At 33.3% G+C, this 27978-nt stretch overlaps 1 protein-coding gene across 1 annotated transcript in view; it reads left to right on the top strand.

Annotated features, from left to right (window-relative positions):
* Positions 1-27978, top strand: part of LOC108363730 (epithelial discoidin domain-containing receptor 1-like) — a 115853-nt gene that overhangs the window by 62305 nt on the left and 25570 nt on the right. Inside the window, exons 3-6 of the mRNA XM_017617181.1 lie at positions 15927-16158; positions 21618-21765; positions 27335-27514; positions 27816-27955. Of these exons, the coding sequence (XP_017472670.1) occupies positions 15927-16158; positions 21618-21765; positions 27335-27514; positions 27816-27955 (700 nt within the window). The remainder of the gene's footprint in view (positions 1-15926; positions 16159-21617; positions 21766-27334; positions 27515-27815; positions 27956-27978) is intronic.

Genomic DNA, 27978 nt, shown 5'->3' with positions numbered 1-27978 from the left:
TCGCATATTGACAGTAGTCGAGACCTTTTCTACATACTTCAGGTCTTCGATTTAATGAAGTAGTCAATATCAGAGATGCCGTTTGGAGCTAAATAGATGCAATTGGATACATTTTTAGATGAATTTTTGCGAGACACATTTTTTTCCGATCAGTATAAATGTGGATTGTTTTTTAAATAGGCCAAAATTTTTTATATTTTCTTTAAAGTTTTTTCGCTGAAAACTCGATTTTCGATAAAGATGGTAGAAAGCATTACGTTTTCTAAATGTATTAATAATCGCTACTTAAACGTAAAATTAAAGCATTTTATTTTTTGTGAACGAAGCAATGAACCTATAAAGATATCTCACCAAAATAGGTATAAGCGCAATTGTTTTAATTCGCTAAAAAGGATGCTTTAAGCAAGATCTTAATATATATATATATATATAAAGCAAATATATACTCTTTCTGTATTAATCTCTTTCATGTCACATATTTTCATTTGTTAATTTAAAAAGAAAGCAGATCTCAATATAGATTAAAATACTTTGTTAAAAATACTAAATTTGATTTATTTATAGAAATTTGTATGAATTTTACTGAAAAGTCTTTAAATACACTCTAAAAAAAAAATTTTATTTGCGCATGTTAAGAGAGGTAACCAGTTTCCTCTTTTAATGTGTGCAAATTTTCACACCGTGTAATAAAATTAAACACTGCCTGTTTACTTTTACATATATCAAATTTGCCGCGAAGAGCAAAATTACATTTTAAAAGTTTAAAATACAGTAAATGTGAGCCCCTAATATTAATTATTAGTAGGATATGTATTTTTAGTTTGAAAATTTTTGCAATTTTAAACATTTTATATGTATATTTATGTATATATTTGAAAGATCTCAAGTTCAAAATTAAATTCTGAACATCTTATATGTATATTTATACAGATTCTTGTTGAAAAATAGATACTTTTCAGTAGTAGTTTTACATGCTCTTTTTACAGTGTACAGGTACAAATGTAACATATTAATTACTATTTATTATACTTACTTTGCAAAATACTTATGCACAACAAATTTAATTTATGAATTGAAATTACAAATGTTTGATTTTTTGAAAAATAAAAATATACGTACATGTATTCCAAGTCCTTAGGATGAGTTAGATTATGTATTTTTCTTGAAAACTTTTGGTTTTCTTACAAATTATGAGATGTATACGTAAAAAAAGAAAACTGGATACATTTGGATACATTTTTGGCTTGGTCAGTGATATATTTTCCTGAGACGGCGCGGCAACACTGGTCAATATCCTATATTTTTTCTGACTAGACATACAGTATTGGCCAAAACAATAGCACCCCCATTTCAAAGTGATATTGTTTGCCACTCATGTTTATTTATTTCTTTTTAAGAATTTTCAATTAAAATACAGTTCATTTTCTAACAAAACTCACATAAACTCAAGTCTAAAACTTTTTAAAAGACCGCAAAAAAGTGCAACAAATTTTCACCCAAATTTCAAACTTTTTTCTCAAAAGCGGTAGAATTTTAGTTACAGTTTTATAGCCCATTCAATTCTAGTCTAATAATGTGCAAGTTTCAAGTGGCTAAAGGTAACCGTTGATTTTTTAGAATTTTTTTTACCGAGGATGTTGCGGGTTTCTGCCATATAAAAATAAATTGTGTTTAGTCGTTATATGGAAGCAAATGAGACAAAAAAAATTCTAAAAAATCAACGGTAATCTAAATAGTTGTACATAAAAGTACAGTTATATCATCTGGACGAAAATCTTTTAATGCAAGGCGTGTAAGTCCTTCTAAACGAGCATAGATTCAAAGCAGTCTAAGGAGANACGGCGCGGCAACACTGGTCAATATCCTATATTTTTTCTGACTAGACATATATATACTGCTTCAGCTAAAGTGAGCGAATTGCTTTTTACTCATGACTTAATCGCCAAGACTCTCCTTTTTGTATTAGTACGTTCGGCGTCTAAATAATTGTACATAAAAGTACAGTTATATCATCTGCGAAGCCGATTATAATAAGAGTCTTTTCGCGTAAACCTACACGAAAAACATCATTACACATATATATTATATTCAACATAAAAGGACCAAGAAAAAATCCTTGGGGGACACCTCCAGTTAACTTGAGAAAAGTTTTTGAGTCAAAGTAATTGAATCGATGAGTTCGACAACCGTACAAATCCAAAATCAGTTTTTCGTTGTTGAGATCAAAAAGATTTTAAGTAACGGACATTGCGATGTTCTAGGAAACTGCAGGACCAGAGCACTTTTGAGAGTGTTGGAACTTAATTGATGCATTTGATCTGCTACTAGAAAAATGGAGGTCTACTCGGCTTAGCGAGCACTGGACGAAAATCTTTTAATGCAAGGCGTGTAAGTCCTTCTAAACGAGCGTAGATTCAAAGCAGTCTAAGGAGCAATTCAAGCTAAACAAGCTATGGGCCTAATGCGAGCTTCACTTCAGGAAAATCTTTTTTAGTTGCTTTTGGCATAGGGTTAGCAAACTATCCATAGTCCGAATCATCGGTTTAATATAAAAGTGGAGATCCACACTAAACTTTTTGGGGTTTTCAAGCCCTCCGCACTTTATTCGGCTTATGAAGCCTGAAGATTTGCTCTAATAACTAGAACTGGTTGAAATAGTCTCGGAAAATTAACTGATCAATGAATTTAAAAAAAGTGACCATAAATTCTTAAAAAAAAACTTCTTTCTCATACACAATAAAAGCATGATTTGTACAAACAGAGAATTTTAGTTTTTCTTTTGCCCTTCATAATGTAAGAATGTTTGGTCTTCTCCCATTTTTCTCTCTTATGCCCTCACTCGGACAAATGTGGCGATTTTGCCATATAACACAAGCAGTTTGATCAAATTTTAACAACAGCAGCCAGAAAATCAGAAAATCAAAAATCGGATTTAATTTCAAATTTCCTCAAACGGCTTGTCAAACCTTCAAGCACATCCATTCACCATACAACAGGTTTGTGCTAAAGGGAAACTACGCCATGTTTAAAAAACCGCTTGTGCGGTGTATTTCACTCTTAAGAAACTAAACAGTTGATTGGATTCATCGTTGCTTAATTCTATATCTGACAAATAAACCGTGTTTGAATCTTCCAAAGAATCGAAAGANAGTCCGAATCATCGGTTTAATATAAAAGTGGAGATCCACACTAAACTTTTGGGGGTTTTCAAGCCCTCCGCACTTTATTCGGCTTATGAAGCCTGAAGATTTGCTCTAATAACTAGAACTGCTTGAAATAGGCTCGGAAAATTAACTGATCAATGAATTTAAATAAAGTGACCATAAATTCTTAAGAAAAAACTTCTTTCTCATACACCATAAGAGCATGATTTGTCCAAACAGAGAATTTTAGTTTTTTTTTTGCCGTTCATAATGTAAGAATGTTTGGTCTTCTCCCATTTTTCTCGCTTATGCCCTCACTCGGACAAATGTGGCGATTTTGCCATATAACACAAGCAGTTTGATCAAATTTTAACAACAGCAGCCAGAAAATCAGAAAATCAAAAATCGGATTTAATTTCAAATTTCCTCAAACGGCTTGTCAAACCTTCAAGCACATCCATTCACCATACAACAGGTTTGTGCTAAAGGGAAACTACGCCATGTTTAAAAAACCGCTTGTGCGGTGTATTTCACTCTTAAGAAACTAAACAGTTGATTGGATTCATCGTTGCTTAATTCTATATCTGACAAATAAACCGTGTTTGAATCTTCCAAAGAATCGAAAGACCTATTTTTTGCGAATTGCCGTATAATCGATGGCACTGTTCGATTCTCCTCTTCCGAAGGATGGTAGTGCTTTAAATACTTCGATTCAATGCCCAGCTTTTGGGGCATTAATATCATCAACCGGAAGAAGCTTCTACCAAAGATATGTACTTAAGTTGTAAATCAACGGAAGAAACTGTTCTGTAGCTCTTTTCAGAAAAGAAACCGTTCCTAATTTTACAAAACTTAAATGGATAGTGAACATTTTTATGCGCGAAAGGAGAGCTAGGAAGCAAGCGGGTATATTTTTGTTGTTTTTTTTTTCAAGGTATAGAATTTATACAAAGAGTTTCTTTGGCGACATTACTTGGCCAGTTTCAAATCTGGGTCATTCCGATTACGAAGACCCGACTGTCGTGTAAAGGAAAAGATGGCGATCGATGCCAGGCATTGTACTGCAGATGTATGCGGCTTAAGCTTGGACCTCAACCAGTCTTGCGAATATTTCAGAGGGAAACTGTCTATCTCTATGTGGCTAACGAGACTCAGTCAACCCGTCTTGCGAAATATTTCAGAAGCAAGCTGCCTATCCCTGTGATATATGTATACTGATATTTAGAAAAATCGGCACGTAGCCCTAGTTATAATTTCATAATTTCTTGACTCCAGGGTGAAGAACCACTCCAACCAACCAACGCTGTGTGTGAACCTTGGCCAGACTTATACCTAAATTAAATTTCTTATTCCTTAAAATATCTGAAATTTAATACCTGGCACTCGCTGTTCCTTTAGCTGGCATCTCAGCCATTCTTTTACTCACTACAATATATATTTTTCAACCATTAAACACCGAATTTGACATCTTAAGCAGCTGTTGTGAGTAAAACAAACGAGCTGTGTTTGCCATCTTAACCCTTTAAGTGCACGAAACAAGACGAAAAATTGCTGCTTAATGCCAAAATGTAGGAGCAAGAAAGCCATTTATGCCAAATGACGCCAGCAAGCGTACAATATGAAGAGGATGCTGGTGTAAGGCATGAGCAACGCTGAAAGGAACGAAAAAACACCTCAGTGCAACAGTAAATACGCACACTCCCACAAAATCAATAAGGACATGCGTACATGCACACACACACACACACACGCACACGCGTGCGGAGNTTCAAAACTTGTTAATATGTGGCGGTCTTATAATTATGCAACGCAGTGTACATACATAGTGATGTAATGCGATAGTAAAGTACGATATGGTGATATCAAGGATGAGGCGATGTGAGACGAAACAATTTTTTTATATGATTCATTCGAAATTTGACTGGGTCTAGCAATGAAATCGAAAGGAAAAATTAAAATCTAAAAATTTTAAATAGCAAATATTATGCTTAGTGGGGCAGCTACTTTAATTGCAACCATTTTTTTGTGTTCATAAAAATATTAAACCATAACCAAGCCACTAAAACGAAGTTAGATATAAAGCGACGTTAAATATTCAAGCCAACATGTACTGTCGCTGCTATTTTCCAATTTATGTGACTTTAAAAATTCCTCAGACAAATTAAATGCTTGCATGCAAAACTGCTCAAACTGCTCAAAGAAAAAACTTTTTCTAATTAAATTTGTACTCATACGAGTACATATTTTTGCAATTTCATTTACTCTTTTCAAACCCTAGCGCTCATTATGCATACTCGTCGCTTTCTGCAGCCTACTTTGCTGCGCAACATTGCATGAAACGCTACTCTTTGTGCTGACACACTTCCGCGTTTTGCAAATAATTTACCATTTACGAGGCACCATTGCAGATACGCATACATACATACATACATGTGTACTAAAATATTATGAACATGTGAAGAAAACTACAAGAACATTTGCCATTTTGCACGAAAAAGCAAACGCAATTGAAAACATATACATACATAGTATACTTGAAGGCTGTTTAGTTATAATTTATGTCAGCATATTGCCTACAAATGTGCCATAGGCATGAAAGGGCCTGCAGTCAGCCATACAGCCGTTGGCAGTAGTAAATAAAAAGCAAAATAAAAACAGAAAACATAGAATACTGTGCATGTAAATATTATGTAAATTTTATTTAGAAATCATTAAAAGTGCATTAAAAGCCACAACAGCAGCAAAATTTATGCACATGCACATGTGGTGGTAAGGTGCTTCAATTATGCATAGCTTTTGGGCGGCGCAAACTAGGATGAAAGTATGTATGTAAATGTATGAGCGTGTATTGCCTCTTTATGCCACTTTTTTGTCCTCAAATCAAGGGAAGAGCGACAGGGGAGTGGGCTAACAGAAATACGAATTCTGGCTAAATGCATCCAAAAAGTATGCAATGCCTTGGAGTAGCAGCGAGGTCTTTTATGACCGCCAGCTGTTTTCATTTTCATGCAATCATTGCAGAAAGAGCGGAATTCAAAGTGGTGCCCCAAAATCACAGCGATTTCTAGGAAGGGTGTGTAAAATTATTCGACACACATTTGAAATGCCTGCAAGTATGCTACATAAAATAATTTATCTAAACAAGGAATTGGTGCCTAAAATAATTTTGTTTTTGTAAGTAGCGCATAAGGATATGTATGTGCAACGGCGCTGGTTTTATAATTTTGAGCGCATAAATATAAGATTGGTGTGCCTTAATTTTGCTGCATTAGTGCCACCAAAAAGTATGCAATAAAAAACAGTATACCATAATAGTAACATGAGCACATATATTTACATGAATTATATTTATTTTTTGTTACTTTCGAAAGAAGACTTTTTGTGAAATAAAAAAAAGCTGAAGAAGTATATCAAACTTCTTAGTTTTCCGGATCGCCTTTCCTGTTGCAGAGTGTGAAATTATTTTAATAATGGTAATTAAAGGGGAAAAATTACGTGGTGATTTTTAAGTCGATTTCAAATAAAACTGTGAATGTGATTTTGGAAATGTTGTGTTTTTTTAGGGCCATTGGAAAGATTGATTTTATTCCTGGATACTGGAAAATTGTCAACTACAACAATTTTTTAGAAACTAGCAAATGCTTCACTGCATCTTAAAAGTATTTTTGTGTTGTTACCCCCAATCAAAACTCGTATGGCCTCATTCATAAATAATAAAATAGATTTAAAGTGTTTTATAAGGTGAGATTTTCAAACAAATTTTCGATGTAAGTATGAAGCATTCTTTATTTTAAGAATATTGGCGTTAGTTAATACATTTTCAAAGGTATTTAGAAAGCATGTAAGGAATGGACTTTCTCCAGGAAATTTAATTTACAATCAAACATAACCTCGTTGCCTAAATATATTGCAATAGTTAATTTATTTTATCAATAAAATTAAATAAAAATTTTCACAAAGCTGAAAATAGCTTTGAAATACATGTGGGAGAGTTGCCACTTGTTTTGAATGCTTTGTTTAAGAGAATTAGATGATTTAAATATGTATTGCAATAACGTGTGTCAGATAGAAAAGGATTAAAGAGGTTTTATTTTGAAATTATTTTATACAGGGTTGCCACCTGTTTGCAAAGTTAAATTCAATATATGCAATAGGTTAAACGAGTTACTATGATACGAATATCAACGAAAATGGCCTTGAAGGAACTTTAATTCTAAACTGCTTGTAGCAGCGTTACCAACCGCTAACGAAATCAAGTTCAAACTGAAATTAAGGCGATTAGAAATTTTAAATATGTATCGTGATATGAGTGTCAGACGAAAGAGGTTGTGGTTTGAAAATATTTAAAAGAGAGTTACCATCTGTTTAGAAAGTTAAATTCAATGTAATAATTACTTCAATATGGATATCAATCGAAACCGCTTTGAAGATATTTTATTTGTAGGAGGGTTGCCACTTGTTTTAAATTTTATCTTGAATTAAGGGAATCAGATGATGTAGGTTTGCATAACAATACGGGTATCAGCCGTTCTAGTTCAAAAGTAATTTGAAGAAGATTGCCACCACTTGAAAAAAGCTGAACCTATTTAAATTATACAGAAGTAACTGTATAAAATATCAAAATATGGGTGTCAAACGAAAGTGTATTAGGAAATGTTTAGCTTGAACATTAAGAATATTAAAAAGGGCTGCCACCTGTTTAAAAGATGGGTAGCCCTTGAAATGGGTATAAAATTCAATCTAATGAAATCACATCGGCCGCTGTGGTGTAGTGGTAAGCAGTGCGCGTTTTCACTCATCAGCACCTGGGTTCAAGCCCTGGTCAAAGCAACATCGAAAAAAAAAAATTTAGAAAAAAGTTTTTTTCTTAACAGCGGTCGTCCCTCGGCAGGCAATGGCAAACCGCCGAGTGTATTTCTGCCATGAAAAACAGCTTCTCATAAAAATACAATCGCCGTTCGGAGTCGGCGTGAAACTGTAGGTCCATCCGCTTTGTGTGACAACATCAAGGTGCACGTCACAAGTCGGAGGAGAAGCTCGGCCAAACACGAACATACATATGTGTAAGCGCCAATCAATTATAATTATAATAAAATCAAAAGGAATGTACAGTATTAACCTGAATATCCTCTTTTTATTATCCCCTATTCTACGTTTAAGTTTAGTGGCTGTGGCTCCAACACAGGCCGCTGGTCAAGACGCAGGTGTGGGACTGATCCTTTTTTTAAGTACTTTTTTCGGACCCGTCGGGAACTTTCGTATTCCTCAAAGTACATTTCAATCTTAATTTTTAATTTCTTGATTGTTTTTAAAGCTTGCCTTAAAAGGATGATTTTTCGGGCTTCTTTGAGATTTTTCAAGTGTTTCCCAGATTTGATTTTTTTTTTGAGATTTGGCATTTCAGTCTACTGTATGTTTCGGGAACGGGATTCAACCAACACAAATACCAATTCTTAGGCTGAATTGCTCGGTGATTCCGAAAATCGTGTTCATATTTTTTCTGTGTATAATATTTAGAGATATTTTCAATTTACCGTTATTCAGCTTTAAAAAAAAAAAAATTGGTTCCACTTAATCACGTATATCTTACGAACCAATTAAACAAATGAAAGCTGATAATATTTTCAATAAACCATCCGTACATTACTTTTCGATAGGCCGATATTAGAAATTCTCATTCATTTCAAAAAAACTAAAAAAAATAACAGATTCTATATCAATCATTTACATTTGTGTTAAAGCCTGTTCTGTTACAAAACCAGTAATTTTTAAGCAAAAAACAAAACCGACTTCAATTCTCATTAAGATTATCGTTAATTTATTCACGATCAAATCATCGGATTTAAACCACATTAGTATATAAGCACCTGTGAAGTAAAGCCTTTCCTTTAAAACAAGAATTATAGAAATCGGTTAAAATGGTCCAGAGTTATGCGGTAACATACATACAAAAAAAAATATTCCGATGAATTGATAACCTTCTCCTTTTTGTAAACTCGGTTAATAAAGAAAAATTTTTGTGTGAAAAATGAGCAGGAAAGAAAGTTACTCAAACTCGTATTTCATCCAAAAAATCGTTGCGCATCCATCCATGTATCCGTCGGCTTTCATACAAAATAAAAATTGCAAAAAAAACGTTACGAAATATTAATTTANGAATTGGTGCCTAAAATAATTTTGTTTTTGTAAGTAGCGCATAAGGATATATGTCTATGTATGTGCAACGGCGCTGGTTTTATAATTTTTCGCGCATAAATATAAGATTGGTGTGACTTAATTTTGCTGCATACTCGTATTTCATCCAAAAAATCCGTCGGCTTTGTTTTTTGTAAAGGAACAAGCTTTCATACAAAATAAAAATTGCAAAAAATCGTTACGAAATGTTAATTTATTTTTTTTTTTAATTTCTTCATCGAAAAGTCCGGGATGATTAATTAATTTCTCAGAAACCGGCATATCTAAAAAAATACGTACGCGTGGTTTAGGAGAAATGCGTTAACTTTCGCTTTCAGTATTTCGTATCAAAATAGGGTAATTTATTCGTAAGATATAAGTGATAAAGTGGGACCACCTATTATAAAGCTGGATAACGGTTAATTGCAAGTACGTCGAAAACATATCCGTAGAAAAAAAAATCAACTTGATTTTCACATTCACCGAGCAATTCTACATAGGACTGGGATAGTCCGGTGAATAAAAAAAAAACAAAATTTGTGATCCAGTGTAATTTGTACGTATTTTTTCCAGACCTTTCATGGTTCTTTGAGNAGTCCGGGATGATTAATTAATTTCTCAGAAACCGGCATATCTAAAAAAATTGGTACGCGTGGTTTAGGAGAAATGCGTTAACTTTCGCTTTCAGTATTTCGTATTAAAATTGGGTAATTTATTCGTAAGATATATGTGATTAAGTGGGACCACCTATTATAAAGCTGAATAACGATTAATTGCAAGTACCTCGAAAACATATCCCTAGAAAAAAAATCTACTTGATTTTCACATTCACCGAGCAATTCTACATAGGAATGGCATAGTCCGTAGAATAAAAAAAAATAAAAATTTGTGATCCAGTGTAATTTGTAGGCATTTTTTCCAGACCTTTCATGGTTCTTTGAAATTTCTGTAACTTTTTAGGGTTCCAGGTCCTATTTTTTGACGTGTTTCAGGATTTTTATGAACTTTTTGGGATTTATTCTGGGCTTTTCGAAGTTTCTTAGCAATTTAGTTTTCATTTCAGAATTTTTTCGACATCATACCAAGTCCACTCCAACTCCTATATTATCTACTCTAGCTTAAATTCTGACACATTTTCAAGTATCCTCTCTGTCTCTATTTTTCTATTTATCTCAACCTCACTAATAATATTTCCATCTCGCTCTTATTTGTCCTTTTTCGCCGTCGTTTTACTTCAACCTTGTATCTAAATGTTTTAAAATTTTTACCTATTCCTGCCTCTCTGTCTCTCTTTATCGCAATCCTCCGTCTCTTTATATATTTTTTCATCTATCAGTCTCTTTAACTATGTTACTTTTTTATTTTCTTTTCTGACTTTATTATCACCCCCCTCAATTCCGTCCTTTGGAAACGGATTAGGTTCATTTCAAGTCCAGCAAGTTAAAAAAAAAAAAAACCATTTGCACCCTACCATAAGCATAGCACTACATATTTCACTCAAATTTCCAAAGCATACTCGGCTCCCCGTAATCAAATGCAGCTTGCAGCTTCTCATTTTATTATATCCGTTCGCTGCATTTTCGTATGTATTTTCCGGTATTTTGAATTCTTGCTTGTTAGCTTGATTTTGCAAAACACATCTAATATCATATTACAACCATTTTCCCTCCTCTCAATGGATGTATGTATGTATATATGAGTATATTTCGGTTTTCTATTTTTTGCTTAGCTTGCAAATGTTCCCTCTAATTTGCTTTACTTTCCCACATTTACCTGTGCAATACCAACTCACACAGCTACATATGTATGTACATATGAGCAAATGTGGCACAAACTCTTCTAACTGTTCATTAGTGTTGCGGCTATTCACCGCCATTCTGTTCTCTGCTTATATTTGTGTGTTTATTTTTATCACCTCAATGTATGCAATATGGAGTAAATGGAGCAATGCGAAACGAAGCTAATTTCAAGGCGCAGCAACACAGCTGTGGCCACATGTGCATGCATACATGTGAATACATATGAAGGTATGCATGAATGCATGTAGATATAATCATAACCATACAAGTTTTCCAACAAATTTACTCATCATCATTTTATTTTTATCAAACGATAGTAACTGGAATGTTAACGCATTGCAGTTTCCGTGTGAAGCGGAAGAAACCCGACTAGTAGTGGTTGTGCACCTAAAAGTATGCAATTGCCATTTATACTGCAACAGCAGATGCACTAATGAAAGCAAGCTGTGATTTGGAGGGCTCGATTTTCTTACTAGCTCCTTATTTTAAAGGAGATTTCATTTTATTAAATACATACACACATATATGTATGCAGTTTATTTTACATCCAACTGAAATCCTGAATGATTGTGATTATTTAAATTTTTGATTTTAATAGCCCACAAATATCTTATTGCTGTCCTAAGTTGGAAAATTCGAATATTTTTCTAAATCCATAGTTTATTACGTCATTTTAAGCAACAGTTACGAAAATTGGATTTCACAGTGTGCCTTTTTTCAATTTTAGCGTACTAAAAGTCGTAACTATTAAATGGATATAAATATGATATTGATGTTACGTCAATACACGGTGTTACGTCAAGAAAAAATTCGGATAAATCCACACTTTGCGACAACCAGTTGGAGTGCAGCCGCAGACGACGGGAATTCATATGAAAGCAGCGGCCCCATTTTAAAATAAATTGACAATAGATCTTACCGATAAACTCTTTTGATCTTTCATGGTCAATGTCCCCTTCCCCGCTTATCCAAAATATGTTTCATTACAGCACCATTATTATCATCTTTTTTTTAATTTTTATTTTTTTTAAATAACTTCGCAAAAAAAAGTACTGCCCTTTTAGAAAATGCGAAAAACTTCACCATAAAAAAATAATATTCTTACGCGTCACAATGAGCAATGTTTGACACCGATTATTTTTTTTGTTGTTGTTTTTTCTTATGAATTTATTAGATGGACTTAGTAGCCAGAATTCCAAAAATCAAGGCCATCTGAAATCATTTTATTTTGGAATTTTGGCACGCTAAAATTGAAAAAGGGCACAGTGTGCGGCGGCGACAATATGTTGTTTGAGTGAAGCATCAGTTTCCATTCTAACTATATAGTTGCGCACTAAATAACCTATTATTGAAAAACTTTGTGGATTTTGTAAAACAGTTTTATTTTCTTGTTGAATGTACTGTATGTATACATACGATTTTTAAGATATTTTCTCATGCGTATTGAGTTCCATTTGAACCTACGTACGTACATATGCCAGCATACTCGAACTGTTATAGTATTATTGCAAGTGTAGCATATATATTTTTTTATATTTTTTTTGTGTACATTTTCACGCCTCGCCAAGAGCCACGTCACTACCATGACCTACATTATCCTTAGGCGCTCTCTTTTACATATATACATATTCGGGTGATTCAGAAAAAAAAAAATGTCTTTTTTCCTCGAAACCATGCTCGAAGCTTTCGTTTAGACGTCAAAATAAGTCTCAGAAAATATGAACCCTTAAAATTAAAATTCAAAATATCCGTATCACACTTTTCGATTTCCCATAAGAATATCCCAGGAAAAATTTTTTTTTTTTTAAATTCTGATTTTTATATTTAATGAATGATATTATATTTTATTTTGCGATAAGTCAACTCAATCAAAAGTTATTCGAGGTCAAAGTCGAATTCAGCATTCTTGCGTTCGATTCTCTACAATAATACTCCAAGACCTTTACAGTACAATGTACCATTCGTTAAATATAAAAATCAGAATTTAAAAAAAAACAATTTTTCCAGGGTTATTCTTATGGAAAGAATCAACGTGATTTTTGGTTGATATTTTCAACAATACTTGGTAATCTTAACCACAATTTTGTTTACAATAACCAAACTTTTGGTTGGCGATTTTTCGTTTGAATACGTTTATGTTCTGCAATTCACAGATGCTTTTTCATAATTCGGAGATACAAAATAAAATTGTTTATTATCATTTTAACATGTTGCCTCTAACGGGATTAGCAAACAATAGCAAGCATCTCTACTTGAATCAATTTTCTTCGTCGCTTGATTTGGTTCTGCACTTCACAGAGGCTTTTTCGTAATTAGGAAAAACCAAAACAGAGAAAGATAAAAAAAATTATCTATCGCGCTGATGGCATTCGTACTGCTGGAAGCCAACAAATAACAGCAAACATCTCTGCACGTTTAGCTACAGCCAGACAAACGAACTTGTTCTCAAATGTTCAACTTAAATCACATTTCTAACGATCGGCTTATTGACCATGAAAACCATTAAACCATAACTTGGTTGAAAACCCAATTGTGCTTTTGCCTATACTCATTGAAAGTGTCGAAGATAATACATGATGCTACTCAAAGAATCGCTAGAAAACACTCGATTCTACTTGTACTCAAAAGTACTTAGAGGAAACATTTTAGTTCAATGACCGGCTACAATGTAAAACCATACAGTGAAGAAAAGGACTTGGCTTCACATGGCATTTCCAATTGGCGTTAGTTGGTACAGAAAAAAAAGGACTGGGCTGCTCTATTGGATACGGCCTGAATCGCAAGAAGTTAATCCAATGAAAAGTATTATATATTATACATATAATACGTGCATTAGACTGCAGCACTCCCCATAAAAAAAATAAAAAATATTTTTACTATTCTTCCACTGAAATCATAAAATCTATTCTATTTTAAGACCTGCACCAAAACATTTCGGAAAAATACAAACATTTACGTGAGCTGGACCGATTTGAAAATATTTTCAAAAAGTGAGTTTTTTGTCCATAAAAACAGTTTTTTTAAGTATATTTTGCAAAACATAACCTCAGCTGACAAACTAGTTTCAGCTTAAAAAATTTGAATATAAATATACAAAAAAAACTTCAACGGAATCATAATAATGAGATTTTTCATGTTGTTCTTAAATTTTTTCAAAGTCTGGTTTAAGATAAACTTGAACAACTCAGAATAAGCTTTACCGATTCAGACTTATGAGGTATGATTGGAAAGGAATTTGCTCACCCTTATCATTTCTTTGCAAATAAGCGCATTCAAAGCTTGAAAGAGAAGAAAGGTAATACAAACGAGCCTCATTCCATGTTGAATTATGATGTGTTGGTATTTGATAAAGAAACCATTGGGATGTGAAAGAGTTTTTTTTGCAAAGAAGTAAAAATGGTGAGAAAATACCCTTCCACTGATACCTCACAAGTCTATATCGGTATAGTTTTGGACCAATTATTCAAGTTTAAATCTTAAACAAATCTTTGAAAAACGCGAAAAAAAACAGCACCAAAAATCTCATTATTATGATTCCGTTGAAATTTTTTTTCGTTGAGAAAATTTTTTAATATTTTTGTATGGGTTTTTTAAGTTTAAACTGCTTTCTTATCTGAGGGGATCTTTTTCCAAAAATCATTTTAGAAAATATTTTTATTCATAAAAACTCCATTTTCGGAGGTATTTTAAAATCGGTCCAGCTCACGTAAACCTTAATATATTTCCGAAATATTTTGGTGGAAGTTTTAAAATATAATAGATTTTGTAATCCCGGCGGAAAAACCACTTCTTTTATTGGTAATGCAGTCTAACATACATACATATATGCAAAGTTGGGAGAAACATAATTTAATATTTTCAGAGAAATTCGATTTTGCTAAAAATTATCAAAATATATTAAATTTTATGACCAGCGTAACTCGCATTTTTTTTGCGCGGAGTCTTAATGTCAACTGCGCTAAATTTATAGTACAGTTTTTATATAAATTATATGTCAGCAGATTTCCCTAAATTTAAACATTTTCATTTATGTAGTATAATACATTAAATATCTAACTTTGAAGTAATTAAGGTTAATCCTTAATATTTAGTAGCATAGATTTAATTTTAAATATTCTGAAAAAAAAGTCTTTGTGCATTTATGTATACTAAAATCCTATAATTACCGTTAACACGTGCCAACTCATTTTCGCTGTTGGTTTTATAAATTTTCTCGCTCGTGCTTTGTGTATGTAGTGCTGTTGTCCGCTACTGGCTGTTCCACAAAGTTAAATTATCAGCGGCGGTAATCGCACTTTAATGAGTGCTTAAATTAAATGCGATTGCAATTAGTTGTTTGGATTCATTATTTACATTTTAATTTTTGTATGTAAATGAAGCCAAAAAAGGTATTAATTACAGCAGCTATCGATAAGCTACTGCGATAAATCTGAAAAAAAAAGTAAACTACATATATGTATTACTTATTTTTATTTTAATAAAATTAATCGCAAAGTGGTGGGGTATCAATTACAAATAAATTACCTTAATAATGAATTCACAAAAAAAAAAACGATTAATCATAGCAGCATATACAAACTTAAAAATATATTCATAATTACCGAGGCAGGTGTGCCAGCCATTGCTGCTCTATTGAAGCGTATGTTGCTATATGAATTTTTAATTGAACTTATGCTGCAAATGAACTACTTATTACTTTGCATAATTAATATTTTATAATATATATGTATGTATGGCTGTAGCTCGCTTCACATTTACCCACCTTTACGGACAAATAATAATTTTGTTTTCATATTTTCTTATCTTTCAGATTGAAGGTCGACAATAATGGCGGTGCTTGGTGTCCAAAACACATGGTATCGCGTGGCCTCAAGGAGTATTTACAAATTGACTTGCTACAGGTGTATGTCATTACTGCGATACGCACCCAAGGTCGTTTTGGCAAAGGTCAAGGTCAAGAGTATACAGAGGCCTATGTGCTGGAGTATTGGCGTCCTGGATTTGATAAATGGCTACGCTGGAAGACCATACAAGGCAAAGAGGTGGGTAAAAGAGAAAAGTATATATAGACATACAGTGACGAACATAAGTGTTGGCACAGTGAATTTTACGCATTTTTTTCTTTTTCTGAACCATTTCGAATTTGGAAGTCTACTAAATACCTTGGTTGTATTTAGCATACCCTAAACATCTTAAGTACTTGTGTAAGTATTTAGTTTTTTGCATCACATAAATACTTCCTTACCACCTTACGTTTTTAAGGCAACGAACCGTGTTGATTTTACAATTTTTTAGACAGGCGACAGCCCTATTAAAACAAAAATTAAAATTATTACACATCTGGAGGCCAGACGCTTTCATTTGACAACGCATTTTTTAGCGCAACAAACAGCCCATATCTTATAATTTTTCGTACAGATGGCAGCCCTCTTCGAAAAAATTAAACCTAATTGCACATATGAAGGCCAAGGCGTTGGCTTTCATACCTCGTTTTTTTTTTAATTGAATGAACTGTGCAAATCTGATATAATTAACAAAAATGCCTTCACGTATCTTATTTAAGGTACCTACCTAGTAATTTTTAAATAGATGGCAAGCCCACTAAAAAAAAAGTAAACGCTTGTTGCACATCCGGAGATTTTACTTGGAACCTCATTTTTTTCTTCCGACGACCGGTGAAGATCTTATAATTTTTAAACAGGCGGCAACCCTACTCAAAAAAAATAAATGCGTTATTAAACATCTAGAGGCCAAGTCCATTCATTTGACAGTGACGGTGCAAAACTGATACCTTATCAGCTTATTAAGATTGTATATAGTAATTTTCTTAACAGGTGGCAACCTTATTAAAAAAAAAATTAAAACATTAGTGCTTATCTAGAGGCCAATCCCTTTCTTTTGACAACTAATTTTTTATAATCCAGCGAACGGTGCGACTTTTTAAATTTTTCTAGACAGGTGATAACCCTATAGAATTTAGAAATATTTAAATTCACTCTGCTATCGATGCCGAATACATTAGAGAAAATCTCGTTCAAATCCGTGCATTTTTTTTTTTTGTTTGAGATTAGTGTGCTAAAGAATCTGGGCTTTCCTTTATACTAGTTATGTATAGATAGCAGATTCCGCAATTCTTAAATACCCTAGTTCTTAAATACCCCACATTAGTATTTAGACATCTCTTAATGGGGGGGTGATTGATTCGGTTTTTCCAAACCGATATCTATAGGCGCGTTTTTGAAATCTTAATTTCTCGAAAACCCGGATTTTGTTTTCGAACAAACCGGTATTTTTTAATTTCATACAAATCTTCGAGTTTTTCAGAATTTTCAAGGCTTTTTCTAATTACCGGAAACCCCTAAATAGTTTTAAAATTATATCCTAGGTTACCTGAGGTTGGCCAGAATCATAAGACGATAACCGTATCAAATTTGATTCCAATAAATGAATGTTTAGCGCTTAAACGTTTTCTTGGTATTTGGCCGAGCTTCTTTTCCAATTCGTGTTCTTCCCCTTGATGTTGTTACACAAATGGAGAGATCTACACTTTTACGCCACCTGCGAAGAAACTTTTTTATAGCAGAATGCACTCGGAGGTTTGCCATTGTATGCCGAATCATGGACCTAGCGAGCAGCAGTAGGCACCTCCAAGTACGCGGCAATGGCGACGATAGCACTACCCAAAACCGAATAAAGTACGGAAAAATGCAATAAAATATTAAAAAACTTAAAATAAGGCCCAACGTGAATCTTTTTCTTTAAGTTTTATGTTTGACTTTTGATCTAAAAACAAACTTTGTACTTATTTAGCTTTGCTCTTTTCTAAATAAAAGCTATCTTTATTGTCAATTTTTGGTCATGACTTCATACCAACAAAAGTATTTTCCGTACGAAAACAATGTAAAATACAACCGGCGCACAGTGCTTCGCCCCCATACAGTGAATAGGCAAAATTAAAATATGTGAATTAAAAAAAAAAAATTCGAAGTTTTGGCAAAATCGGTTCAAGGACATGACTACCTCCCATACATCCTTAATTTTAAAGGTTTAATTTTAGCAACAATTATAAACAGAATAAATCGAAAATTGGTAGCTGTCTGTGAATTTGTGTGCTTAAGCTCTGTGGAATTTCGTTTTGTTCGGTGCAAGGACATGGCTACATCCCATATATATATTTTTTTTTCAAAAACGAGATTTTAGCCTTATTTGTGATCGGAGTGTACTTAGGACTAATAATAGCTTATAAAACTATACTTTTTAACTCTATGGTATATTTTGTTTTATTTAGTATCAGGAAATGACTACCTCCCTTATGAAATTCATTTATTGAAAAAAAAATATAATTTAATATTTTATAAAAAATAAAAAAAAAATAAAAAATAAATGTTTCTAAATTTGCTCAATTGATGAGATTTCAAATGTAATCTATAATGTTATCTTTTAAAATATATATTTCATTTACTTCAAATTCATATTTTTTTTGTAGATCTAAGTGATGATAGTTCCGAATCCGGCATTAATAACAAATTAGCCATTAAATCTCTCGTCGTTTTTCTTGTATTGGAAAATCGCATATTCCTTATATTTTTATGACTGGCTTCTAAGGCTTCTTCGGACAAACACAATACAATAAAATAGTAATAAAAAAATACTTAAAATATTTTTTAATTTTTTTATAACCTATTGACAATTTGAAGTGTTCCAAAACCTCACATCCATGTAATTACTAAAACCTATTTGGTGTGTAATATAGCCATATTGAATTAAATATGAGTTTCTAGTAATATTTAGCAGCTCCTTAAACATTCTAACATTAACCGAAAACCGCAGGATAAAACTTTTAATAAGACTCTCAATAAGACTTCAATCAATCCCCTTCGTAATTTTGTCTTAATTTTTTTTTTGTGACACGAAATTTTTATATATTAGTTAATATTTATGTCTTTGGTAAAATTAAAAAAAAAAATATATGTTTTAAAAAAATTCTAGGTTTCCAATTTCCGGAAGAGAATTTTAAATTTTTTTCCTACTAATTGTTAAGTCTCTTAACGAAATATTTAAATGAAAAATAAAAGCTGGCGAACTTTTTTTATATATGTTTTGGATTTTGTCAAAACTTTTTAAAATTTAAGGTTTCCGCCAAAAAAAAAAACAGTTATTAATTCTAATTGTTTAATTATTTTTTGTCGCTATTTAATAAAAATTATACACTACATTAAAACTAAGCTCAGATTTTATAGTATAAAAAAATGTTTAATCTGCTGCAATTTTGGCAATACCATAAACTTAGCTCTTCGTAACCTTTTCTCATAAATAGTTAAGAAATATGGCTTAAAAAATGCATAAAACTTTAACCGTTCCGGCAGAATAATCTAAAACTTCTTCACAGATTCTATTAAAGCACTTCAAAACGTACCAAAAAAAAAAAAAACATAAACAATTAGGCACTTTTAATTTTTTTTTTTATTTCACTCTACCAAAATTTAGAAATTTTTGGGAATTCCAATAAAAACATCTCAAAAGTTTTCGATAGCACAAACCACTTTTCCATAAAAAACATTTACGAAATATTATTTCTGTTTTTTGTACGTATAGTAGTAAACAAAACTATTAATTTTTAAAGTAATACACTAAAAACTGAATTTTTGACAATTTCTTTGTAACACAGTAAAAGTAGTTTTCCAAAGCACTGTGCAGCGCATCCGGTTTTTTCTTAATTTCGAAATCAGGAACCGGTTTTTTCTTAATTTCAAAATCAGGAATAACTCGAAACCGGGTTTTTGAAAAAGGCGAATAATCGACCACCCTAGTATACAGTGGTATATTATTCTTTGCACAACGCGCTACAGTTACAAATGTGCATGTACACAGTGTATGCATACTCATTTACTTTTAAAAATGTCTGTGTATAGGTACGTTTCCATAAATCTTAATATGTAACCAAACACTTTCATCCTAGCTTTAAACATAGCCACAATGTTAGTTGCATTGTTCACGTTTGCCATTAAAAAAAAAGTGTCTCCCACACTTTGTTTGTTCCACCTACTACATTCATTGTATGTACATACATATTTGCTTTATACCTCGCCCGCCTTGGTTATTGTTTTAGCTCTAGGCCATATTATTATTCGAAGCTATGTCAATCGCACATTCGCGCGCCCATATTCACACATTAATCACTTGGATAACAATCGCATGCCTATACCATCTGCCAGTACCTAGCGCTGGCTGGCTGGTCGGACACCACGACTTTGCTGGCTCATGTAGTCCGCCTTTCTTTGATTCCTCGCTTTGTGCTGTTGAATTCTTGTTCCGCCTGTAACAACAATATTTTCGTTTTCTTATTTAATTTATTTACTTACTTACCCATTTAAACTTTGGCATTTTTTGCCATGCGTGCAGTGCAAATTGTGTAGGTGTCGCGGGAAAAATTATGAGAGCTACACCCAGCAATTGGAAATTAAAAATGCATACATACATATATACATATGTATATATCTACAAGGCTTTGACTTTAGATTTAGTTTTTAGTTTTTTTTTGATTCCTTTTGGCACATGTAAACTGATGTTTATCTTATTTCATACTGATCGACCTTCGAAAAATAAACACTTTTTGTATAAGTTCAACGAGTGTGCGTATGAAGTGTGTCGCTGTTTTGCTTTGCAATGCACTGAGCTTAAATACTTAAGATGATTGATATGAACACTAAATATTCAAGAGTCGCCTTTGGTATCATTCAATCTCGGCGTTCCCGCGTCCTTTTCCCTCCAGTCTTTTCCAAGATATGTCGTAAGGTGAATACCTGGTCTATGCTGCATGTACGAGGTACTTTCAGTGCTGCTGCCATTCAGTAGGGTGGAAAAGTGTTCCGTCCATAATTCAAGTACATTTTGGACATCGACAACTAGGTCGCAGTAGTTGTTCTTACAGGAGTTCGCCGCGGTCTTTATAAACTTCACTAAGTAGCCTAACCCTATGGTAAAATTTTCGTACGTTTATCCTGCCGATCAGCTTTTCAAGCTCTTCGCTGTCGCGTATTTCGGCCTTTTTCTTCTTATTGTGGCAAATACGTCTCGCTTCCTTCATTAGGAAGAACTTCTACTGCTTCGAAAACCGCGCTACACTGGCAAAACTTAGGTCTTGGTACATTAGCATGCACACCTCCTACTTATTCTGGCTTGACCACCTCCGAAGTACTATATATCTACATATATATATATCTACATATATATATATATATATATATATATATATATGTATATTCGGCTCAAAACGGCAGCGCACACTATTATAGCCACTTGCCCCATTTCCCTTTAGTCCGATCAGGTAGAAACACCATGCTTCCTGGGTCTAACATTCATTGAGTTCTATGACAAGTATTGGTATACTATCCGATTATGTAGATAGAACTTAGTCTACTTATTTAATATATTTTTAAGATCATACTCCTTAAATTAATAGAACTTAAATATGTATGTATATTTCATTTCTCTCTTTCAGATCTTGCCAGGCAACATTAACACCTACAGTGAAGTGGAGAATGTCTTGCAGCCGACCATTTTCGCCTCTAAGGTGCGCATTTATCCATATAGTCAATACGATCGCACTGTCTGCTTGAGGGCCGAAGTGGTCGGCTGTCTTTGGGAAGGTAAGTATTTTTATAAAATAGTAATAGTACCCTGAAATAATTTTATGTTCATGAAATAAATTAAATATAGCAGTATGAAAATTTAACCATTTAAGATATTTAACTAAGGCGCATTTAGAAATTTTCAAGGATCGCTGCCTTGATGTTATCGGCAAAAAGTAAGAGTATGGCTTTTAGATCGCAGAAATACAAAAGATTAGTTACAACAACCATCGCCATTAGGAATATAGACCCGTTAAAAAATGTATATTCTCTTAAATAAATATGCATTTTCTATTGAAATCTGTATTGCAAACAAATATGTATGTACGTACATACTACTTATAAGCATTTATCGGATTTTTTATTGTGTGAATGTACATATGTACATATGTTCGCATGCAAAATCTCACTTTATACAGAAACACAAATCAACTTGTCGCTTTGCATTTTCTCATCCAGTATGAATATTAGGCTGGTCCCAAATAAGAAAAGTGAGAATTTTAATGCTCTCACCCCATAGGATTTTTCTATATCGATAACAATATATGCCCTTATTTTTTATTTTGAAATCAAAAAAAATATTTACAGCTCGCTCCAAGCGCTCAAAGTTTTCCATGTATGTTTTATCCCCCCCTCCCCACCCCATTGCATTTTCTGGCATTTTATGGGGGTTTTGGCGGACCTATAAAAATAAAATAATTAAATGGGTATTATTACAGGGAATCTCCTATAGAGAAACAAAGATTTCCGATCGAAAAAAAAAAATTTATTTTCAAGAATTCTATGTCATTTCTACGAAAGGTTTTTTTTTCAACTTAACAAAATAAAAAAATAAGGGTATATTTTTTTCGTTATAGAACAATGCCAGTGTGTGAGAGCATAAAAATTCCGACTTTACTTTTTCACATGAATTTTTGGACCACCCTAATGTATATGCAAATATTACTGTGCTTACATCCATCCCTCGGTTTATGCATCCACATGAATTTTATATACGTACTTTGTGCATCAGTCGTCGGCACATGGAACACTTCTGCAGAGCAGAATGAAGAAAAATATTTAGCTTTTCAACCTTGTCAAAGCAATCGAATGCAAATGCAACATTTTTGCTGTCGCTGCATATTTGTTTTCAATGGCGAATTGGCAACTATGAAACTATGAATCATTTCTGATGTCACACATTTGACTTGAACGAATAAAATATTGATTAGCCTTTAAAGTGTACGAATATTGTTTGTTTGCGATTGAATAGATAAACATACAAGAATCTATCGATGGCTGAGTGTAAGATCGACGCACATATGTCGGCAGCCAGTTCGAAAACGCCCTACCTCAGAAAACTTTTCAAGAAAGCCCTACTTCAGAATTTTATTGAAAAACACCCTATGTCAGATTTTGTTTGAAGAACGCCCTATCTCAGAATTCGGTTCAAAAACGCCTTACCTCAAACGAAAATACATTGAAAATAAGCTGGGATAGGGCGCTTTTAAATCACCAGCTGATATAGGGCGTTATTGAATGAAATTCTGAGATAGAGTGTTTTTCAATAAAATTCCGAAGTAGCGCTTTGTTGAAAAATTTTCTGAGATAGGGAGTTTTCGAACTGTTTGCCGAGATACATAGGTCTATCTTCTACTCAGCGATCGATATGTACATGTTTGAGAATGTTGAGAATATGGAGAAAGTTAAAATTTTTTTGTTATTTTTTCATAAGAATATGATTCATGCTTTTACCAAAACCATATAAATCAAATTTTCAAATTTTATACAGAGCTTAGAAAAATTTAACAAATTTTCATTAAAATTTTTAACTTTTTTAATCTGATTTTTTTGAATTTTTTAAATATGCAGTTTGGTAGCGTTGATCTATAATATTTTTTCTGACGGCCTTTCGCACTTTCTTCACTAAAGGCATGATTTTCTTATGGAAGGAAATGCGCAAACCGTTTGCCAAGAAAATTTAAAAAAAATAAACGCCGGTTTTTTGCACTTTTTATATGAAAAAGTCGTACACTTTATTGTACTAAAATTTAATGGGCATACTCAAAAAAATAAAAAGCTTAAAATTTTTATGAATTTTTTTTTTAATTAGCTTAGCTCTGTATAAAGTTTGAAAGTTTGATTTATATGGGTTTGCTAAAAGCAAGTATCATATTTTTATCAAAAAAAAAAAAAAAAAACAAAACAAAATCTTAACTTTAAAAACTTTGTAAATATTTGACAGAAATTACCATGTACTCATTTCTGCTGCCCACTGTATGTACATAAAAAGCCAAGATGTGAAATACAGTTAAATTTGAATCTAAAACCACAGTACCTGTACCTACTAAGGGACCATCGCAGACTGGGATCCCACATTAATTCGCTAGGAGTTAACCCGGCGTCATGAAATTTCTGCGATACAGTGGCGGCACCAATTCAACACCTTTTTCTAGAATGGTACGCGGCCACTAGAAAAAGACAAAAACATTTGGTGAAACTGTGACCAAAAGTTCCTTACATTCCACTCTCTGCATTATTGCATATGTTTCCGCTTTTGGTGAGCCCAGGAGCTGCAATAGAAAATGCGGAGATTCTAGCTTGGTCATGGCTACGGTGACCATCCATACTTTATTTCCATTTTCTCAAGATGCTGTTCTTTGACTTTATTTTTTTTTTTTTTAATCTCTTTTGTCCTTTGCCTTAAAACTCGTTTTTTAAGCNGTGAGCCCAGGAGCTGCAATAGAAAATGCGGAGATTCTAGCTTGGTCATGCCTACGGTGACCATCCATACTTTATTTCCATTTTCTCAAGATGCTGTTCTTTGACTTTATTTATTTTTTTTTAAATCTCTTTTGTCCTTTGTCTTAAAACTCGATTTTTAAAGGTACTTTTTTTGATTCGATACCATACATAAATGCATTTAATATATGTTTTGTAGCGTAGTAGATTCAAAGTTTATAGAAAGAGCATAGAATACAAAAAAGTTGGAAAGCGTAACCTGATAAGTGCCCCATCTACTTTTTATTTATTTTCCCATTCACAGCAGAGATGCTCTTTACCTCCTTCTTTTTCCTGCAACTGCGATAGAAGTCATATGAACGTAAGCCCTTACGCTCTCCATATATATTCCCACTGAACAGTTTCCGTTGATAAAACCAGCTCTCCTGTGGTTATGTTGTTCAATGAAAACAGATCTCAGTCAAAATTGGTTTGAAGATATTTTACTTGCCGGCACTTGGGGCAGAATTGATTGACTACAGCTTAGTTCGTTTCCTTTCCAGATCGTTCACAATGCTGTTTCCCGGAGCATTTCTGTGCCCGGGAACCCAGTCTACCTTATTTGTGCATCGCGGGGCCAAGTAGGTTAGAACCATTCTGCGTTGTATTCCTATCTTCGGAGAGATAAATTCCTTGTTTATACCGACATTAAAGCCCTCATATAGCTTAAACTCAGTTCGCAGTGATTCAAAATTGATGCATAAACCAAATTCCAATAAGCTTTGAAATTCAAAAGTCAATAGACGTGGTTTTCAAATCGGTTTTTTATGTCCAAATCTGTTAGGATTTTTTTTCATGAAATATCCAGGTTCTTAATTTCGGCCAGCTCATTAGCTATTTCACACACCCAGTAAACAGATTAACGCACAATTAAATGTGCAGGCTAAAACCGTAACGTTCTGTCTGCATTGTGTTCCTAGTTTGGTAATAACTTCCACAGAGCCAAGGACCCTTTTCGCAGACTTATTGTCTGATAAAACCACTATGCCTATTCTCAGTCATTCTATAAATCTCTAAGCCACAGAGGCATATCTAATTGAAGATCCCCGTTCCCACAGCGCAAGTAATTTTCGAGCGGTCCGTAAAAATAGTTATTACGAAGGTCTTCATCAGAAACCAATTTGTTTACAATTTTATAAAAAAAAAATCGGTATCGAAGTTTTTATGGAACAATTTTTCCGANACAGCGCAAGTAATTTTGGAGCGGTCCGTAAAAATAGTTATTACGAAGGTCTACATCAGAAACCAATTTGTTTACAATTTTATAAAAAAAAAAAATCGGTATCGAAGTTTTTATGGAACAATTTTTCCGGCAACGGAACTATTACTAACTGCGAGCAACCGGATTATTGAAAGAATGCAAAAAGCTGCCATGTCTATAAATACTCACTTTCCATACTCGCATGCCTTCCATACAATAGTCTCATGTCACCTAGTGAAGCAACTTCTTTGATAAAAATTTATAACAGTGACAGGTGACAGATAATAACTACCTACATTGGCAACATCTCATAGCGTCGGTAAACTCAACGCGTATAGGGCTTTTTACCCAGTTATACTCAGGTTCAGATAAGTATATAGATANCACCTAGTGAAGCAACTTCTTTGATAAAAATTTATAACAGTGACAGGTGATACATTGGCAACATCTCATAGCGTCGGTAAACTCAACGCTTATAGGGCTTTTTACCTAGTTATACTCAGGTTCAGATAGATAGAAGTTGTAGAAATTATTTTCATATTTCAAAATGGTTCTCTTTTTTATAAAGCAATCGCATTTCAGCTTAANGTGTGAGCAAATCCAATTTTTGGCAGCCAATGTCAGTTACGCGGTTTTGCAGAATGACGATACGCGGTTTGGTACTTTAAACGACGATATATGTATGTAATGGTAACTGTCTATTGCGTCCTTCGATCTGTTGTGTCCTTAAAATATTTCCTTTCCTTCTCTAAATGAGTTAAGCGACAGATGCCCAGTGGATTTAATTAAGATTTTGATCTAACGATTGACTATTTTCAGTTGTCGTTATAGAACAAAACTTACTTAGTGCTAATTGGTTTGTTCTCAACAAACGCCATATTCACCAACCAAGCACCCATCTAGCCTACCTACTAACTAACAAACTGCCCAGGCAAACAACCAACCGATCTTAGGCAGTTTTCCGTAAGCTCATATCAATCACTGAGCTCAGAATTTTCCTAAAACAAAAATTTTTTAGAATTTTTTAGCCTTAGAAGGATCCTCACCCGATCCATGGTCAGAAGCACTTCGAATTATGCTTTTGCTGCACTAGCATGACATCTCTTGGTTCAAAAATAGCTCTCTGGTTAAAATCAACTAAGAAATGTCTGCCCTGGAAAGTTTCCTTCACAAACTTCAACCGCCGCCTTACTATTCGAGAAGCCGACATATTTACATACATACTTCATAGTGTCTTAGCATTGCTAGTAGCCACAGCCAACAGATTTGTGAGCGTTGTTTAGGATTTTTGGCATTGCAAAAGTTTTTAAATACATAGTCCACGCAAGTAGGTTATAGACAAGACTACTTCTGCTCAAGGAATATACATACGTACATATGTATATCCTCAATATCATAGAGAATCGAAATATTGACTGTAGTCAAAGATCCAAGTTGGGTGTTAGCGATATTTACTAGCAATTAAGATTTCTACCCTTCAAATACTTAAATAACTTTAAAAGAAACCATTTTTCCAAAATTCGTAATATTATATTTCTACTTTTTCAAAACAATTTTTTAATTATATTATTTATATGCGAAGATTTGTATAAAAAAACACGAAATTTCTTATTTTATCCTACACAGATGGCATCGTTTCGTATAGCATACCCAAAGGCGTTCAGCGTGGCATGGAAATTGATTTATCGGACAAGACGTATGACGGTCATGAAGATGGCGATCGCTATGTTGATGGATTGGGACAATTAGTAGATGGACAAAAGGGCAAGGATAATTTTCGAACAGATATACATGGATTTGGAAAAGGTGGGATTGCTGAAGTTCAAATTTCAAAATAAAGTCAAAATAAAGATCAATGAATATGGTTAAGCTATCGAAGCAAGCTGTGAAAGCAATAAGTTGTAACGTTGCAGCTTTTTAAGGTTGCTGGTATTTTTGTTTACATTTAAAATGTTTTTATTTTTTACGTTTACCCATCAGTAAGACCAATCTTACTTCAATGTTTTTTTAATTGTTTACTTTTTATTTTGGTTCAATTGTAAACCCGAAAAATACTTTGATAACTTAAACTCGTAATAATAACAGTTTTTTTACATTTTACCCCTAGGTTTCGAGTGGATTGGCTGGCGAAATGATACCCCTAATCTAGTTGGTAATCCGGTGGAAATTACGTTCGAATTTGAAAACGTACGAAATTTCAGCGCTGTCATATTGCATACGAACAATATGTTTTCCAAGGATGTGCAGGTGAGGAAAAAAAAACTTGTATT

Source organism: Rhagoletis zephyria, unplaced genomic scaffold (genome assembly GCF_001687245.7).
Source record: "Rhagoletis zephyria isolate East Lansing unplaced genomic scaffold, Rhagoletis_zephyria_1.1 Rzeph_scaffold_01353, whole genome shotgun sequence".
NCBI lineage: Eukaryota > Metazoa > Arthropoda > Insecta > Diptera > Tephritidae > Rhagoletis > Rhagoletis zephyria.
The sequence above is the reverse complement of the archived record's forward strand: the minus strand, read 5'-3'. Positions and strand labels throughout refer to the sequence as shown.